This window comes from Lithobates pipiens, unplaced genomic scaffold, assembly GCF_037356315.1.
Source record: "Lithobates pipiens isolate NorthernLeopardFrog02 unplaced genomic scaffold, aLitPip1_a1.2 Scaffold_25, whole genome shotgun sequence".
Classification (NCBI taxonomy): domain Eukaryota; kingdom Metazoa; phylum Chordata; class Amphibia; order Anura; family Ranidae; genus Lithobates; species Lithobates pipiens.
Genome location: NW_027507787.1, coordinates 118,422,643 through 118,440,178, shown reverse-complemented (window position 1 = coordinate 118,440,178; position 17,536 = coordinate 118,422,643). Strand labels below are relative to the sequence as shown.

Below are 17,536 nucleotides of genomic sequence, written 5' to 3'. Positions count from 1 at the left end.
CCGTTTGGATTTTCTCTATATAATTGGTGGCTTTCTTCTTTTGGAGTGCTTTAGCTAGGTATTTAGTGGGTTTATTCCAGTCTTGATATCTTACTTTCGCTAATTGATGAAAAAAATTTTTGTTTCTTGTTCCATTAACCCACGTAGTTCTTCTCTTTTAGATAATAATTTCTGATATATCTTTTTATCTACTATACCTTGTTTGTGCTGTTGTTCTACCCTGTTTCCCCTAAAATAAGACCTAGCATGATTGTCGACGATGGCTGCAATATAAGCCCTACCCCCCAAATAAGCCCTAGTTAAAGTCCTTCTATGTCTTATTCTCAGGGTAGGGCTTATTTGGGGGGTAGGGCTTATATTGCAGCCATCACCGACACTCACGCTAGGTCTTATTTTAGGGGAAACCGGGTATGCTCAAAATTTCCTCCCTTAATTTGTTACTCCTTTCGGCACGTTTTTTTTTTTTCTGCGAACCCCGGGCGATCAGAATCCTGCGGATGTACGCTTTATGGGCGTCCCACAGGACTTGCCCAGAAATCTCCTCAGTCTCGTTCATTGAAAAATACTTTTCTAATTCTCTACTTACTACTTCGCCCCCCTCCTTATCTTGAATTAAATCTTCGTTTAACCGCCACCTATAGACTTGTTTGCTGTAACCAGGGATCTGCAATTTCATTTTTACAGGGGCGTGATCTGACTGTGTTGTTATTTCTATACTCGTTTCCAATACAGTCTCTAGGACTCTATGTTCCACAAAAATATAATCTATCCTGGAATAGGTCCCGTGCACAGGGGAGTAAAAGGTATAGTCCAGTTGTTTTGGGTGTTGTACCCTCCATACATCAACTAGTTGGCTATTGCTCAGATTTTGATTTATCTTTTTTAGTTGTGCCTTACTCCTTCCCTGTGCACGGGACGTACTATCTAACCCAGGATCCAGACAGAAATTCACGTCTCCCATCATTACCACCGCTTTTAAATTCCTGTATTTTGGCCAGTATTCCCTTTAGAAATTTTATAGGATTTTTATTCGGGGAATAGATGTTAATCAATGTATACCTTATATTTCCTAATTTTCCCTTTAAAAACAGATATCTGCCCTCTGGGTCCGTTTCTCTTCCCTCCAGGACGAAGCGAGTATTTTTTCCAAATCCTATTGCTACCCCTCTCCCCCTATTTGTAATCGTGTCACCATAATACCAACACGGGTAGTCTTTAGAATAGAGCCTGATCTTTGACGTGGCACGTGTGTGAGATATGGGTCTCTTGTAGAAAAATCACTTCTGCCTTATATTGTTTTAGTTCTTCCAAAATTGTATACCTTTTTTTTTGCTGTATTGAGCCCCTTGACGTTATAGGACAGAAAATTAAAATGGAAGTAAACCCTTCCAAACAACTTTGACCTACAGGTAAGCCTAGATTAAGGCTTACCTGTAGGTCCAAGTAATATCTCCTAAACCTATATGGTTTAGGAGATATTTGCCCGAAAATGGGCACCGCTGTCTACGGCGCATGCGCCGTAGACAGCGGCGCGCATGCGCACTAAATGCGGCAAGTCCAAGAATGGATTTGCCAAATTTGTCGACTCCCGTGCGCATGCGCGGGAGTGACGTCATCGCGGCCTCGCCGTATGACAGCGGCGGAGCTGCGAGGCGCGACTCCCGTGCGCATGCGCGGGAGTGACGTCATCGCGGCTTCGCCGCTGTCATTGGTCGGAGCTGCGAGACGCCACCAGCAAGATGGACGCGGCGGACTACAGGGATCAGCGGCGACTTCGCTGGCTCCTGTGTCAGGTAAGTGACACATAATGAGCTACTATGCGATGCATAGTAGTCCATTATGCTTTACCTTTGCAGGGAAAAAAAGAGGAAGTAAACCCATCAGGGTTTACTTCCTCTTTAATCTCCATTATTTTGTTATCCCTATTTTCTATTTAGACCTTGTTTTCTTCTCTTCTCCCCTAGGATTTCACTACTGACATTACCCCCCCTCACCCTCAATCCCTCCCTTCCCCCCCATCACCGTGACCCCCCAATCACCTCCCCCCCCCTTTTGGCCACAATTCGGCGCATGCGCACTAAATGCGGCAAGTCCAAGAATGGATTTGCCAAATTTGTCGACTCCCGTGCGCATGCGCGGGAGTGACGTCATCGCGGCCTCGCCGTATGACAGCGGCGGAGCTGCGAGGCGCGACTCCCGTGCGCATGCGCGGGAGTGACGTCATCGCGGCTTCGCCGCTGTCATTGGTCGGAGCTGCGAGACGCCACCAGCAAGATGGACGCGGCGGACTACAGGGATCAGCGGCGACTTCGCTGGCTCCTGTGTCAGGTAAGTGACACATAATGAGCTACTATGCGATGCATAGTAGTCCATTATGCTTTACCTTTGCAGGGAAAAAAAGAGGAAGTAAACCCATCAGGGTTTACTTCCTCTTTAATCTCCATTATTTTGTTATCCTTATTTTCTATTTAGACCTTGTTTTCTTCTCTTCTCCCCTAGGATTTCACTACTGACATTACCCCCCCTCACCCTCAATCCCTCCCTTCCCCCCCATCACCGTGACCCCCCAATCACCTCCCCCCCCCTTTTGGCCACAATTCGGCCCTCGACTTGTTAATGGACCTGAGATCTCTGGCCATTTCCAAGTCTTTGGTGTTCCGAGGTGGAGTTCTTCGTTCTGCCTCCATACCCCCCCCCCTCCTTAGATGTATCACCTAAGAAGGAGGGGGAGTAATGGGCCCACCTCCCATCCAGCCACAAATTCATACAATCCCTTCTCCGCACCTCCTCCTATACCCAGGCATCAGAGCTCTTATAATATTTCCCCGTGCCCATCTGTCCAGCCTGGAAGGATTGGAGTTTGGATTTCTAATTTCTCACAGAAATCTCCTAACTCTTCTGGGAAACTCAGCCTAGCAGTTCTTCCATCTTTAAATGCTAACAAACATGCCGGGAACCCCCAACTGTATCTTATATTCTGGGCTCTCATCTGTTCCAGCATGGGTTTTAAGAGACGCTTTCGGGCCAGAGTTTCAGGTGCTAGATCTGGGAAGATTTGTATCTCTGTCCCAGCGTATTTTAATGGAGCTTTTCCCCTTAGTTTTCTCCAGATCTCCGCTTTGTCTTCATAGTGTTCGAATCTTACGATAATATCGTGTGATCTTCCAGTCTCCTCAAACTTTTTCTTCCCCACCCGGTGCACCCTCTCAATCCTGGGAAATTCCTCCTCTCTATCCAATATAGGATGGAATATGTCTTCCATGATATCCCTTAACTCCTCTTTCTTATTTTCTGGGATGGCTCATACTCTCAGATTTTGTCTTCTGTTTCTATTTTCTTGGTCTTCGAGTCGATAAAGAATTCTCCTCTGATTTCGGTATGCTATTTTAACTTGTTCCTGCACTTTATTTAAATCTTGGGCTTGTATATTAATTCTTTCTTCTGCTGCCTCTACTCTGGTTAGTAAATGTCCCAGGTTGCTTCTTAGGAAACTTATATCTGATTTTATAGCATTCTCCAGTTTTAGGAACATCTCCCTCATCATCCCTTTTGTTGTCACCTGGTCATCCACCCTTTCATAGTTTCATAGTTAGTAAGGTTGAATATAGACACCAGTCCATCCAGTTCAACCTGAGTGAGTGTCAACAATTGCCCCTGTACATTACACACTCACATCAGTCCCTACCCTCAAAGAGCCCACAATCCAAGGTCCCCATTCATATACTAGGGCCAATTTTGGACAGAACCCAAATAACCTACCTGCATGTCTTTGGATTGTGGGAGGAAACCGGAGTACCCGGAGGAAACCCACGCAGGCACAGGGAGAACATGCAAACTCCAGGCAGGTAGTGTCATGGTTGGGATTTGAACCAGCGACCCTTCTTACTGCTAGGTGAGAGTGCTAACCACTACACCACTGTGCCGCCTCTTTGATCTTCTATTTTGCTTAATTCCAGTTCACTCTCTGTTGTCATTTCATCTCAAGATTGATCCAAAATTTCCCTAGCTTTTTTATCCGTCCCCCTATTCTTCTCAGGGTTAGGGGGCAGTTTTTCCTTCCTGCCACCCCTCGGACTGGCTCCTTGAGTCATGTATTGTTTTATAGTGCTTTCGGTAGTTGTATTTTTTGGGGTCTTAGGGCCGCCTCCCTTGGCGGTTTGTTTTGAGGATCTACTCATACTGCTTTTCTTTATCTCACGTGCTTGTTTCCCCAGTTTGTTAGTCTCCTCGTTTCCCCGCTCCTCAGCAGGGAGTTCTTACCAGATACTCCGTTTTCACTTTTCTGAATAGGAGACAGCAATACACCTCATTCAGCAATCCTTTACTTTCTGATTCTGATTTTCTTGTTTTTACTGACCGCTAGTATTTAAAAAAAAAGGGGGTTTTTAGGTCAAGGGGGAAACAAAGTCGGTTTTGTTAGTAGCCCCAGCTTGGCCCAGATGACCTTAGTACGCAGTGATCATGAAGATGGCAGTAGGCAGGCCTTGGATCCTTCCTCTCTGGCTAGATCTACTCTCGCAGGGTCCAATCTACCATCCTGCTTTACACATTCTGAATTTGACGGTTTGGCTGCTGAGACTCACATTCTGAAAGACCGTGGACTCTCAAAGTCAGTCCTTTCTACTCTGGTCAATGCCAGAAAGCCGGCCTCCAGGCTTATTTACTACAAAATCTGGAAGGCATGTGTTTCCTGGTGTGAACCCAGGGGATGGCATCCTAGAAAGTATGTTGGATCTTGGCTTTCCTCCAGTCAGGCCTAGAAATGAATTTGACCGTAAGCACTATCAAAGTCCAGATTTCAGCTTTGTCAGTTTTTTTTCAGAAGCCACTTGCGTCACATTCACGTGTCCTGGCTTTTATTCAGGGAGCCATGCTGTTAAAACCGCCAGTCAAACCTCCAGTGTGCCCATGGGATTTGAATTTGGTTCTGGCTGCATTACAGGGACAATCGTTTGAGCCATTACACCAGGCTTCTTTAGCTCTTTTGACTAAGAAATTAGTCTTCTTGATAGCTATATCCTCGGCTAGGAGAGTTTCAGAGCTAGCAGCTCTTTCAAGCAAGGAACCTTATTTGATTATTCCCAAGGACCGAGTAGTGATGCATCCTAACAGGTCCTTCCTATCTAAGGTGGTTTCAGGATTACATTTGAATCAAGATACGATCCTACCATCCTTTTTTCCAGATACACAGTCTGCGGAACAAGAGTCAATGCAAACTCTCGATGTGGTAAGAGCAATCAGTATCTATCTGCAGGCTGCAGTGCAGTGGCTGCACACGCAGCAGAGGGCCATCAATGAGTACCTGTGCGACTACGGCACCAGGACAGGGTCAGGGGAGCTCGGTTTTTTCTCACCACGCCAGTGGGGCAGGATCAGGGATGCATGCACTGTCCTGTCACCGTTTGAGGAGGCCACAAGGATGGTGAGCAGTGACAGTGCATGCATCAGTGACACTGTACCTCTTGTCCACCTCTTGGAGCATACGCTGCGTGGAATAATGGACAGGGCACTTGAGGCAGAACAGAGGCAGGAAGAGGAGGACTTCCTTGCCTCTCAAGGCCCCCTTTATCCAGACAGTGTTCCTGCTGTGCCACCCATCACACAGGAAGAGGATGAGGAGGAGGAAGAGGAGGAGGAGGATGATTGTGTCAGCATGGAGGTGGAGGCTGGCACTCAGCATCAGCAGCAGCAGCAGTCTTGTAGGGATGATTTACAGTCCCAAGAAACACGTGGACTTGTACGTGGCTGGGAGGAGGTAGCTGCGGATCATGTTGTCCTTAGTGACCCAGAGGACTCCGGACCGAATGCCTCAGCTAACCTACGCTGCATGGCCTCCCTGATCCTGCAAAGCCTGCGGAAGGATCCTCGTATTCTTCGGATCAAGGAGAGGGACCATTACTGGCTGGCCACTCTCCTTGATCCACGGTACAAGGGTAAGGTTGCCGACCTTATCTTGCCATCGCAGAGGGAGCAGAGGATGAGACATCTCTGGGAGGCCTTGCAGAAAGGTCTGTGCAACGCGTTCCCAGAGACGGGGAGGTTACAAACTCCTGGTCCTGGACAACGTGTTGCTGAGGCATCGGTCAGAAGGAGCGGTGGAGAAGGTGGCCGTTTGACTGATGCTTTCAGACAATTTTTTAGTCCGCAGCCCCAAGGTATGATCGGTTCCAGCACCCATCGCCAGCGTCTGATTTACATGGTGCAGGAATACCTAGGGGCAAGGTCAGACTTGGACACCTTTCCCACCGAAAATCCTCTGGCTTACTGGGTCTTGAGGATGGATCACTGGCCAGAGCTTGCACAGTATGCAATTGAGCTACTGGCCTGTCCTGCATCCAGCGTTCTTTCGGAATGCACCTTCAGTGCTGCTGGTGGCTTTGTTACCGATCACAGGGTGCGCCTGTCCACCGAATCAGTTGATCGACTGACCTTCATCAAGATGAATCAGTCTTGGATCACCCACAGCTACCAAGCACCTGAAGCTGATGTAACAGAATAATTTTTTTGAAATATCACATCCCTTCAAGACTGCCTATGCTGATGCTGAGTGACTGTCCTGTTATGTTGATTGTCTATCCTCTTCCTCCTCCGCTGATATGTTGGAAGAACATTTCTGGTTCTGGTTGATGCCATCAGCCCAATTTTTCTGCCCCTGTTTAACAGGGGCGTTTAAGTACAATTTTTGATGCAATGCTTTGCAGCAGGGCTAATTCCTGCATTAAAACTAGAGTATATGGCAGAGGTTGCAGTGTGGTGGCACCAGCACCAGTGCCTAAGGCCCAATTTTTCTGCCCCTGTTTAACAGGGGCGTTTAAGTACAATTTTTGATGCAATGCTTTGCAGCAGGGCTAATTCCTGCAATAAAACTAGAGTATATGGAAGAGGTTGCAGTGTGGTGGCACCAGCAGCAGTGCCTAAGGCCAAATTTTTCTGCCCCTGTTTAACAGGGGCGTTTAAGTACAATTTTTGATGCAATGCTTTGCAGCAGGGCTAATTCCTGCAATAAAACTAGAGTATATGGCAGAGGTTGCAGTGTGGTGGCACCAGCACCAGTGCCTAAGGCCCAATTTTTCTGCCCCTGTTTAACAGGGGCGTTTAAGTACAATTTTTGATGCAATGCTTTGCAGCAGGGCTGATTCCTGCAATAAAACTAGAGTATATGGAAGAGGTTGCAGTGTGGTGGCACCAGCAGCAGTGCCTAAGGCCAAATTTTTCTGTCCCTTTTTAACAGGGGCGTTTAAGTACAATTTTTGATGCAATGCTTTGCAGCAGGGCTAATTCCTGCAATAAAACTAGAGTATATGGAAGAGGTTGCAGTGTGGTGGCACCAGCAGCAGTGCCTAAGGCCAAATTTTTCTGCCCCTGTTTAACAGGGACATGTAATTACAATTCTTGATATAATATTTCACAGGAGGGCCCCTTCCTGTGCCCACCCAGAGTAACGGTGAGGACTTATAGTGTTGTGGCACCAGCACCACAACCACCAAAGGTAAATTTTTCTACCACTGTTCAACAATGGCATGTAATTACAATTCTTGATATAATCGTTCACAGCAGGGCGCTCCAGCGCCCACCAAGAGTCACTTTGAGGGCTTACAATGTTGTGGCAAAACCAACACCTTGTTCCGCCATTTCTGCAGAGCATATAGGGCAGGCCCCTACTTTCAAACATCCAATTTACAAACATCTCCTACTTGCAAACGGAAGGAGACAACAGCAAGTGAGATGAAAAAAGATGGACGACAAAACAAATTATACAGGGGTGATAACCCTTCCCTATGTTTTCCAAAAAGCTTAAAAATAGTTTTTTTGACTGGAGCTACACTTTAAAAATGTACCAGTTGAAAATTACAAACAGATTCAACTTAACATAACAAACCTACACAGTCCCTGTCTTGTTTGCACCGCCTGTATACTGCTGTTCTGAGTATATAGGGCCTGGGGGCCACACGCATTTCCTTTTTTTAATAAGGGTACAGGGTTCCCCTTAATATGCGTACAAGCCCCAAATAGGCTGGTAATGGGCAGGGAGGGCTACCCATGCCATTTTTCTCAATGATTTTCAACCATATTGCAGGAACCAGATATAACATTAAAACCGCAAGCAGTTTTAAATGGTGTTATTTCCGTTTAATGTCATTTTGTGCAGGGACTGTTCTAAACACGGGAAACACGTGGCACTTCACAGGCATACTACAGACACCCCCCAGGCACCATATTTAAAGGAATATTTCACTTTTTTTTTCACTTTAATCGTCATTAAAATCAGTGCTCCCGCCAAAACGGCCATTTTTAAAAACATTTTAGGCATTGACCCATGTCCCCTGGGGCAGGAGCCAGGTCCCCAAACCCTTTTTAGGACAGTATCTTGCATATTAGCCGTTGAAATTAGCACTTTTCATTTCGAACGTTCGAGTCCCATAGACTTCAATGGAGTTCTAAAGTTCGTTCGAATTTGGGGTCCGTTCGAAAGTTCTGGTGCGAACCGAACCGGGGGGTGTTCGGCTCATCCCTAGTCTGGATCTTCAAAGGAATGAAACAAATAGTAAATTAATTGTGGGTGTAGGCCCCCAAACATTAAGTATGAGGAAGAGACCCATCTCCCTGCACAGTTAGAGATGGCAGAGAGGCAGGGCAATATTAAAATCATGGAGGACTTAAGCTGTCCTGATACTGATTTTTTTATATGGAACTAGCCACTCAACTAAAGCTCGTCATTTCTTGAATGTAATGCAGGACAATTTCATGAGTCAGATGGTGGAAGCTCCAACTAGAATGCTCTGACCTACTAATTGTAAACAGAGCTGATTGCATATGTGGAATTAAGGGACAACTTGGGAAACTGTGTAATTTAGACATGTGCACACTCAAATATTTTGTTTCAGAATTTAATTTTCTTCCAAAAAATAAATGTATTTATAAATGTATTTATAATTTGTTTTTATTTATTTTGTTTCGTTAAAAAAATGCATTCGTCTGAAATAATTAAGGTTGAGTCTGTCATTGAAGGCTTATGGTATCTGTCGAATGTTCTAATGCCCCGTACACACGAGAGGACTTATGTCCGACAGACTTCCAAAGGAGTTCCGCCGGAGTTCCGACGGAGTTCTGACAGACTTTTCGGCCGAACGGACTTGGCCACACACGATCACACTAAACTCCGACGGATTCGAACGTGATGACGTACGACCTGACTCGAATAAGGAAGTTCATAGCCAGTAGCCAATAGCTGCCCTAGCGTCGGTTTTAGTCCGTCGGAGTAGCATACACACGAGCGGAGTTTTCGAAGGGGACCGGGTCCGGCGGAGTTCCTTCGGGAAAATTTGAAGCATGCTTCATTTCTAAAGTCCGTCAGACTTTGGCGAATCAAAAGTCCGTTGCAGCCCACACACGATCGGATAGTCTGACGGACTCGGTCCTTCGGACTTTGGATGTTGAAAAGTCCGCTCGTGTGTACGGGGCATAAGAAGATTGGACAGAGCAGCTAAGCTGTACGACGCCGCAATCGTACATTTCCGGTCAAATGTTCTGCCTACAAGCTATATTAGAATTCTAATGTATGACACTAGTAATAATTATATTTATTATTATTACTAGTCAACCAACATTAGAATTCTTCTATAGCCTATGGGCGGAGCATTTGACAATAAATGTCTGCTTGCAGCGACTGCTTCATCGAATCTTCATGTTGAATCTTTTCTCTCTATGTCGAATAATCTTGGACTAATAGAGTTAGGTTGGGCACATTCGACATTATAGAGACAATAACAAAAAAGTTTGAATCTTTTCACTCTATGTAGATTAATTTTGGAATAGGCACATTCGACCACAGGTTTGATGGACACAGATTGCTATTGTCAACCTCATGTTGAATCTCCTATCTATATCAAACTGTTGTCGCAAAGAAAACGAAAATAAAGCATTTGTTTATGTTGGATTTTGGATTCTGCACGTTTGTTATCGTTTTGCAATTCGAACGAAAATGCATTCGGATGAAAGCAAATGCACATATCTAGTGTAATTACATTTGCCATAAATTACAGGAAAGGGAGACATGAGGTTAGGACAAGACCACTAAATTTCAAAAGAGTCAACCTAAAGTGATACAAAAAGTCTTTTTTTTTTTTAACATGTTATACGTTCCTGCTCTGTACAGTGGTTTTGCACAGAGCAGCCTGGATCCCCCTCTTCTCGGGTCCCGCACCGACTCTCCTGGCTCTTTCCTCCTGTCGAATACCCCACAGCAAGCAGCTTGCTATGGGGCACCCAAGCCTCGCCAAAGCTTAATTGAATAAGCTGAGGTTAGAAGTTGATTGGTTACAGTTGATTGGTTGGTATGCAGAAGTGGGCCTGATTTTGCACTCTCCAGCTTTAGTAAATAAACCCCTGTGTCACTTTTCTTGCACACAATTGTTTTGTTTGCAAAGTGAATTTTCACTTAGGTGCAGTGGCGAAACGGGACATTCTTTCGCCCGGGGCAAAGAATCAGTCAGTGCCCTGGGCGGAGATGCCAAACTGCCAAAAATGCCTAAATAGGGCCCAACACATCTCTAACCCCTCACTCGGTAAAGAACTAAACATCTAACCATGGCCCATTAAATTGAGCAACCCATGGGCAGGCATCGATTCAAGTAAAAACTCCTCTTGCCAGCCTCCTTGCTAGCAGCTGAAGCTCTCCGAATGAACTGTAAGCAAGCGGAACATGGACTCTATGTCCTAGTTTGCCATAGGCGCCCCATTTCCGTCACATCTAACACACCTTATAGCTGTGTACCTGAAGTATCGGACACAGTGCACTGCATTGGGTTATGACAGAACTCCCTTTTTGGACAAATAAGTGGGGAACGAGGCGAAACTTGTTCAGTTCCTTCTCAGGCACCACCCCCGCTGGAGACACCATTAAAAAAGCCCAGAGAGCAACCATTTCCTTATCCGGGTATCTACTCAGTAAAGGCTGCAACCTCCCCCCTCCCCCCCTTTCCAAAGTCATCACATTTGTGACTAGGCTCGCCTGTACATTGTCCTCACATGAAGCCACAATACAATGGATGGGTCCCCCCACCCCTTAACGCCCGTGTTTAACGTAAAAAAATCACCAAACTGACAGGAGCTCTCATTGCACTCACAACCCACCCCCCTTTCTTTTCGGCCGACAGTACAGAAGGTGGTATACCCCCCTGAACCTCAAAAGAACTGCTTTGGAGGCCTCTACTGCTACTGAAACCGCATCCAGAGGCCACTATCTTTTGAGCCCCACGAAGAGACGGCCGTACCGACCTGTCTAAACTGCTCATCAACCCATAGCCAAAGAGATCCCTCTTTTAACCTGTGCAACTACCAATGGCCTACATATAACAGAACAACGCCGAAACATGTTCTGGTTCTTACCCCCAATGACAATCGCATAATAGCGAACGCCTTTTCACAAAATCAATCCGTACCTCCACTTCCCTTCATCTTTTTTTTTTTTCATAATCTTCCTGCTTGACCCTATCCACTTAAAATTTAAATTCCTTCTTTTTTTTTTTAAGGGGGCCATAGCATGAAGATCTCCACACACTCATCTTTTCAAATCGTATCCCAGACCTCCTGTTTATTTGTGTTACCAGGGGACCCTCAAAGCACCCGTACATCTCACTTTTGCTTTTTTTTGTGCGTCTGCAATCCTTACCATCTCCATCCCACCATTAACTGACAAACCCCCCCCCCCATGCTGCACCACTGTCCCCGAACTGGCGGGCGCTCCGCCCCCCACTTGTGGGCCCTCATCCACCACCTCTGTTCCTGGCGGGCAACCGCCGCCGACATTTCACCCCCCCTTTTCCAATGCAGCTTACAACGAAAAATTAAACATTTGACTTACTGGGCTCACTGGAACCCCAACAGCCACCTCCATCACTGGCTCACATTCCTGAAGCTCCTCCTCCTCGCACACTGACAGCTCACTTTCCGACCTGTTGTCCTAGATCAGGACCGGTGGTGTTATCAGCCCCTCAGGCAAAGAGGTCCTGGGGGCCGTAGAGTCCCTCCGTTGTAGGGCCATCTTGCCCCCAAAGCTCCACCCCCTGCCATGGTTCCACACATGCCCTCACGTACTGTGATCTGGATGGTCCACTCTGTCCATCCAAAGCCATCTTGTCATCTCGCACCGCCCATATTGACCACGCCCACCCACAGAGCTCTGCTTTTTTTTTTGGTATGAGCGGCCCGACGGGTCAGTCTCCCTCACTGAGCCTTCCTCCCCCACAGCTATTCAGGCAGAGGGGTTGGGGGGGTGCGATCTTGCAATACTTCCACGATTCGTGGACGTGGAAACGGCACCATAATGGCCCGTGGCCGAGCTTGGCCGGCGACGTGGAGTCCACCCAGGCCCTGCTCAGGCAAACTGCCAGCTTCTCTTTAGAAGAGGGCTCCACGCCTGGCACACATTCAAAACAGAGTGCTGGAGGCCGCAACCTCCGCATGCGCAGCAACCCTCGCCTCCCAGCCTCGACCCGTTCACCTGGTCATCCATAAAGACAGTGATCTGTCTGTGCATCCACCCCAGTCCCCTGTTCGCCGCTGCTGCCTGCAAACTCACCCGAGTGTCATCACAGCCATGTTGGAGGAGCAGAGCAAAAACTGGCTCTTCCTTTCTTTCTCCACAACTTCCTGTTCCCCAGCCCAGTCCCGCCTCCTCCTTATATAGTACCACTCCCCCCTGAACTTTACTCACTGTCCCCTCCCCTCTTAGCTCTTCATATTAACCCATGAAATGTCTCCCCTAAACACACTGTCATGCCCGTCCCTGCACTACTTTTTCTTTCCATTCCGGGCCTCACTTGTCTGCTCTGCATAGGCAGAGCGAACACAAACCTGTCATCTGCCTGCTCAGTGGGGATAAGCAAACAGATCCCATGCTGAGCAGGCAGATCCACTGGCGGAGTCCACCCGCTCATGTGAAAAAGCTAATGCAAACAGGGCAGCTGATACAATAGACAGGGGGATTAGGCAGGAAAGTGAGAATCCCAGGACAGCGGTCTGCCCCCTCCTCCCTCCTAGGAAAAAAAGGAAACCATGCCAGGCTGCTGCAGGGAATCTAGATGGAAAGCGGGGGAATAAAAGACCAGGATAACAAGTGCAACTGGCACGACATTTACATGTACCAATCCCTGTATTTTCCTCCTGCTGCAGCTGAATGCTGGAGTGAGGAGGAGGGGCCTTTCAACTGCTGCAGGAAAATCTGTACAAGCTGCAGCACCCCTCGCGATGCCACACCTGGGGCACATGCTCCCACCCCTAATTTCAACTCTGTTTAGGTGTACCCCATTTAATAAACTCTGCTTTTAAAAGTTTTCCTTGCAGATTGTAACTGAGTAACATTATGAAATTCTGTTAGCAGAAATATGATTATTTGAATCCTTGAAGCTGTACCGTGTTAACACATGTTTATGTATCCTGTTTGCTTATAGGTGTTTAAGTCATGACAGGACAGTGGCTCCAGCAGCATCATTCTTTCCTTCTTGTCTTCCTGGAGCAATCCTAAACACTGCCAGCTATGCTCAAGCGCTGTCACATGTAGCATCTCTGAAAGGTGAGTACTTAATTTGGAATCCTGATTAAAATTGTGAAAAAACTATTGGTGCATAATTGTTACTTCTCAATTATGAAACTCTGCAGACACATATGTTGCTAAGATTGTGAAAGACTAGGACACCCTGTGAAAAGTCATTTTGTGGCATGTGAGCACCATGGAGAATAGTGGACATGGCCATATCATGCCTAGAAGTAGAAGTGGTCTAATAAGGAATGGTTATTGCACTGTACACAGGTCGCTTGTATCCTTGGTTACTGTGCAATAAGCAACAGTCCACCAGATGCACATAGATCTCAGGAACATTTTCAGAAAAAAATAAATATATAATATTGACAAAGAGCTGACCGTTCCACTGAGTGTACCTTAATCGTCCTCCTGTTTTCGAATGCTTGTGTGCATCACTGAGGCTACACATGGGCACAATCTATGACTGACAAAATCACACATGTAAACAAAGGCTGCAATGCTGCTGCCTGTAAAGTCTCTCCTGTCACAGTAATCAGCTGAAAATGTCACACACGTTTTTGGGGTGTAACTGCAAATAGGCCTTTGCTGTGTGTGGGAAAGAAGTTGTTAAAATACAAATAAAAAATGTAATTTTTTTTTTTTTAATCGTTCCAAAAAACCATGCCTATTACTAAATGCTTTGGGCTGTCTACATTCCAAAAAAGGGTTATTGGGAGGGGGGGAGGGGGGGGGGGTTGTTATTTGTACTGTACTGGCATGTTAGGGCCTCAGGAAATGAGATAGGCAATCAGTACATTAGGAATGATCAGTTTTCAATTATATGTACCATAGTACATAGATTAACTTTCACACAGACTAAGTAATATACATCAATTTGAATTATTGTTACCAAAGAAATAAAGCAGAATAAATTTTGGCCTAAATTTATGAAGAAACCTTTATTTGCAAATTTTATAACAGAAATTAAGACATTTTATTCGGTCAAGTTTTTGGTCTTTTTTCGTTTTTATATAGCAAAAAAAGGAAAAATGGGTACAATTGCCAATTACTCTGAGTGACAATTACTCAAAACACTTGAGTAATTGTCACTCAAAATGTTAAAGCACTGAAATCTAAAAAAAAATCATGGGCAGGAAGGGATTCAAACAGCCCAGTCTTGAAGTGATTAAAGAAAAACATCATTAATAAAAGTGGGGGACTACTTGCCAACTATTCAGACAATACCTTAGCAGTGGCGGCCCGTAAAGTAGGGCGCAGGGCTGCTGCCCCCCTAATTTACAAGCCGGGCACATGGATTCCACTGGGTTTTTTTTTTTTGGAAGCACTCGATTATAGCCAGAGGCTCTAATAGGCTTTAAAAAAGGGTGGGCGTGGGTCGGCAGGTGGATTGTTTGCTGCCTCCCCCCAAAAAAAAAAATATACCACCAGCCACCACTGTACCTTAGTAAGGAAAATGTAATGTGCAGGATGGTTTGTGCAGGATGGTTATCCTATGGAGTGTAGTTGTCAAGACTACTTAACATAAAAAATGTATGTATACAGTGCAGCTCTCAGAACTTTGTAACAAACATAATATGCTGCTGTACAGTCATCAGGACTGTGTCATGTGCTTATAGAGCTTATCGACTGCAGAAATCAGGTCTACAGAGCTGTGTTCTGGCAGTGTCTTGGATTGGTCTGTGTGTGTCTCATCCATTTAGAGTAAGCCTTATATTTTTGTCAAGGAATATACCATTACTGTACTTTTACAGAAATAAAAAAACCTTTCTATTTATCGTGTACACCCCTTACCTCTGTGTCCAGCTGGCATATGAAAAATACTTCTCCATTACTTCCTGGACAGACCTTTGGACAAAGAAAGGCGTTTACCAGCTGACCCCATTAGCACACACTGTGTATCAACTACCCTTCTATAAGAGATCAATACCACCCCTCATCAGGTGCACGTTTTGCCAATGCAATTAGTGAATATCGTTCTCACTAAAACCCCTTTCACACCAAGGGCATTTTGCAGGCGCTATAGAGTTAGAAATAGCGCCTGCAATCCGCCCTTAAACTGCTGCTCAATTGTTTCTAGTGTGAAAGCCTGAGGGCTTTCACACTGGAGCGGTGTGCTGGCAAGACATCTGGAAAAGTCCTGCCAGCAGCTTCTTTGGAACGGTGAAGGAGCGGTTTGTTTACCGCTCCTCCACCGCTGCTCCCCATTAAAATCAATTGGGCAGCGTTGCAATACCGCCAGCACAACGCCGCTATTGCGGCTTATTGCGGGTGGTTTTAACCCTTTCTCGGCCGCTAGCGGGGGTAAAAGCGCCCCGCTAGTGGCCAAATTGTGCTGCAAATCCAACAGCAAAACACCGCTAAAAATAGCAGCATTTTAAAGCCGATGCTATGGGCGGCTTGGTGTGAAAGCCGTCTAAATACACAGCCATAGATTGTTCATTTGGCAGAGTGTTCAGGCACTGAGCGATAAGATAACAGCCTATGTAGATAGAGCTGTAATATTGAAAACAGAAGTAGTACTGTATGTCCTGGGTTCTATAAAGCTCACCATACATCCTGATTGTGCAATCCCCTTTAGATCTACCACCGACTATATAGTGCAAGGGCCTGCCTGATTGGTTACAGTGTGATTGGAGAGATGGCGTTTCCTATTTTATAGTTTTGGTAAATCTAAATGGAGATTGTACAATCAGAGTGTATAGTGTATGGCCACCTTTATACACCTAAATTTAATTAGTTGCGCTTTTGCGGTTGCCCACTTATTCAGGTGAATATAGAGGATATAGATACTAAAATACAAGTAAAGAATATAAGTATATATACACACACACACACACACACACACACACACACACACACACACACACACACACACACACGATCATAGCAGGTTCATATAGTTCTGTTTAGGAACCTATTATGTTAACAGTCAGAGTAATTTGGGAACACACACCCGAGGTCCAAGCCTAGCCACCAGGCAATCACATAGGGAGGCGACAAAAAACGCGAAAGGAAAAAAAAAAAAACATGGAAACAAGACCAAACAAGGGAAGGGAAAAAGAGGAAGGGAAAGAGGGAAAGTGTTGGAGGGGAAGGAAAAGAGGGGGGAGGGGGGAAAAAGGCTGGGAAAAGTTACAGGAAATATTTGTAAGTGTGCATTTCATTCAGCCCTGGAGAACTGATGCCACGTACACATAATCGGACAAACTGCCGGACTTTGCAGTGGGGGACCACTGGACTTTCCGAACGAGCGAACCTGCCCAAACACGACTGGACTTTTCCGGCAGAGTCCACTGGACTTTTGAAATGAATGGACTTGCCCACACATGGTGAAAAGTCAGTTCATTTTGAACGTGGCTCCAGGTAGACGGGACTACTAGAAAGTCAATGTCGCCGCCTCCATCGGCGAGATTGACACCTCGCTGTCCCGTCACCTGGTATGGATTTAAAGGGGAACCCCTACGCCGAAAAAAACAGCGTGGGGGTCCCCCAAAGTCCATAGTAGACCCTTATCTGAACACGCAGCCCGGCCGGTCAGGAAAGGGGGTGGGGACAGGCGAGCGCCCCCCTCCTTAGCCGTACCAGGCCGCGTGCCCTCAACATGGGGGGGTGCTTTGGGGCAGGGCCCCCCACCCCAAAGCACATTGTCCCCATGTTGATGAGTGCAAGGGCCTCTTCCCGACAACCCTGGCCGTTGGTTGTCGGGGTCTGTGGGCGGGGGGCTTATCGGAATCTGGGAGCCCCCTTTATTAAGGGGCCCCCAGATACCACCCCCCCACCCTATGGGAATGAGTATGGGGTATGATGTACCCCTACCCATTCACCTGCGGAAAAAAAAGTTTAAATAAAAAAACACATCACGAGTTTTCAAAATAATTTATTAGACAGCTCCGGTGGTCTTCTCTTCTTCCGTCTTGGGGGGTCTTCTCGCTGGACTCCTCCCATATCTTTTGCTAGCTTTTTTACTAGCGGAGGAGCCCGGATTTCTTCTTC

At 46.2% G+C, this 17,536-nt stretch overlaps 1 protein-coding gene across 2 annotated transcripts in view; it reads left to right on the top strand.

The window, feature by feature from the left end:
• The window catches only part of DRGX (dorsal root ganglia homeobox), a 352,087-nt gene that overhangs the window by 167,606 nt on the left and 166,945 nt on the right, over nucleotides 1–17,536 (top strand). For both annotated transcript variants that reach the window (XM_077454822.1, XM_077454821.1), the window contains exon 6: nucleotides 13,452–13,573. In XM_077454822.1, the coding sequence (XP_077310948.1) occupies nucleotides 13,452–13,573 (122 nt within the window). The remainder of the gene's footprint in view (nucleotides 1–13,451; nucleotides 13,574–17,536) is intronic.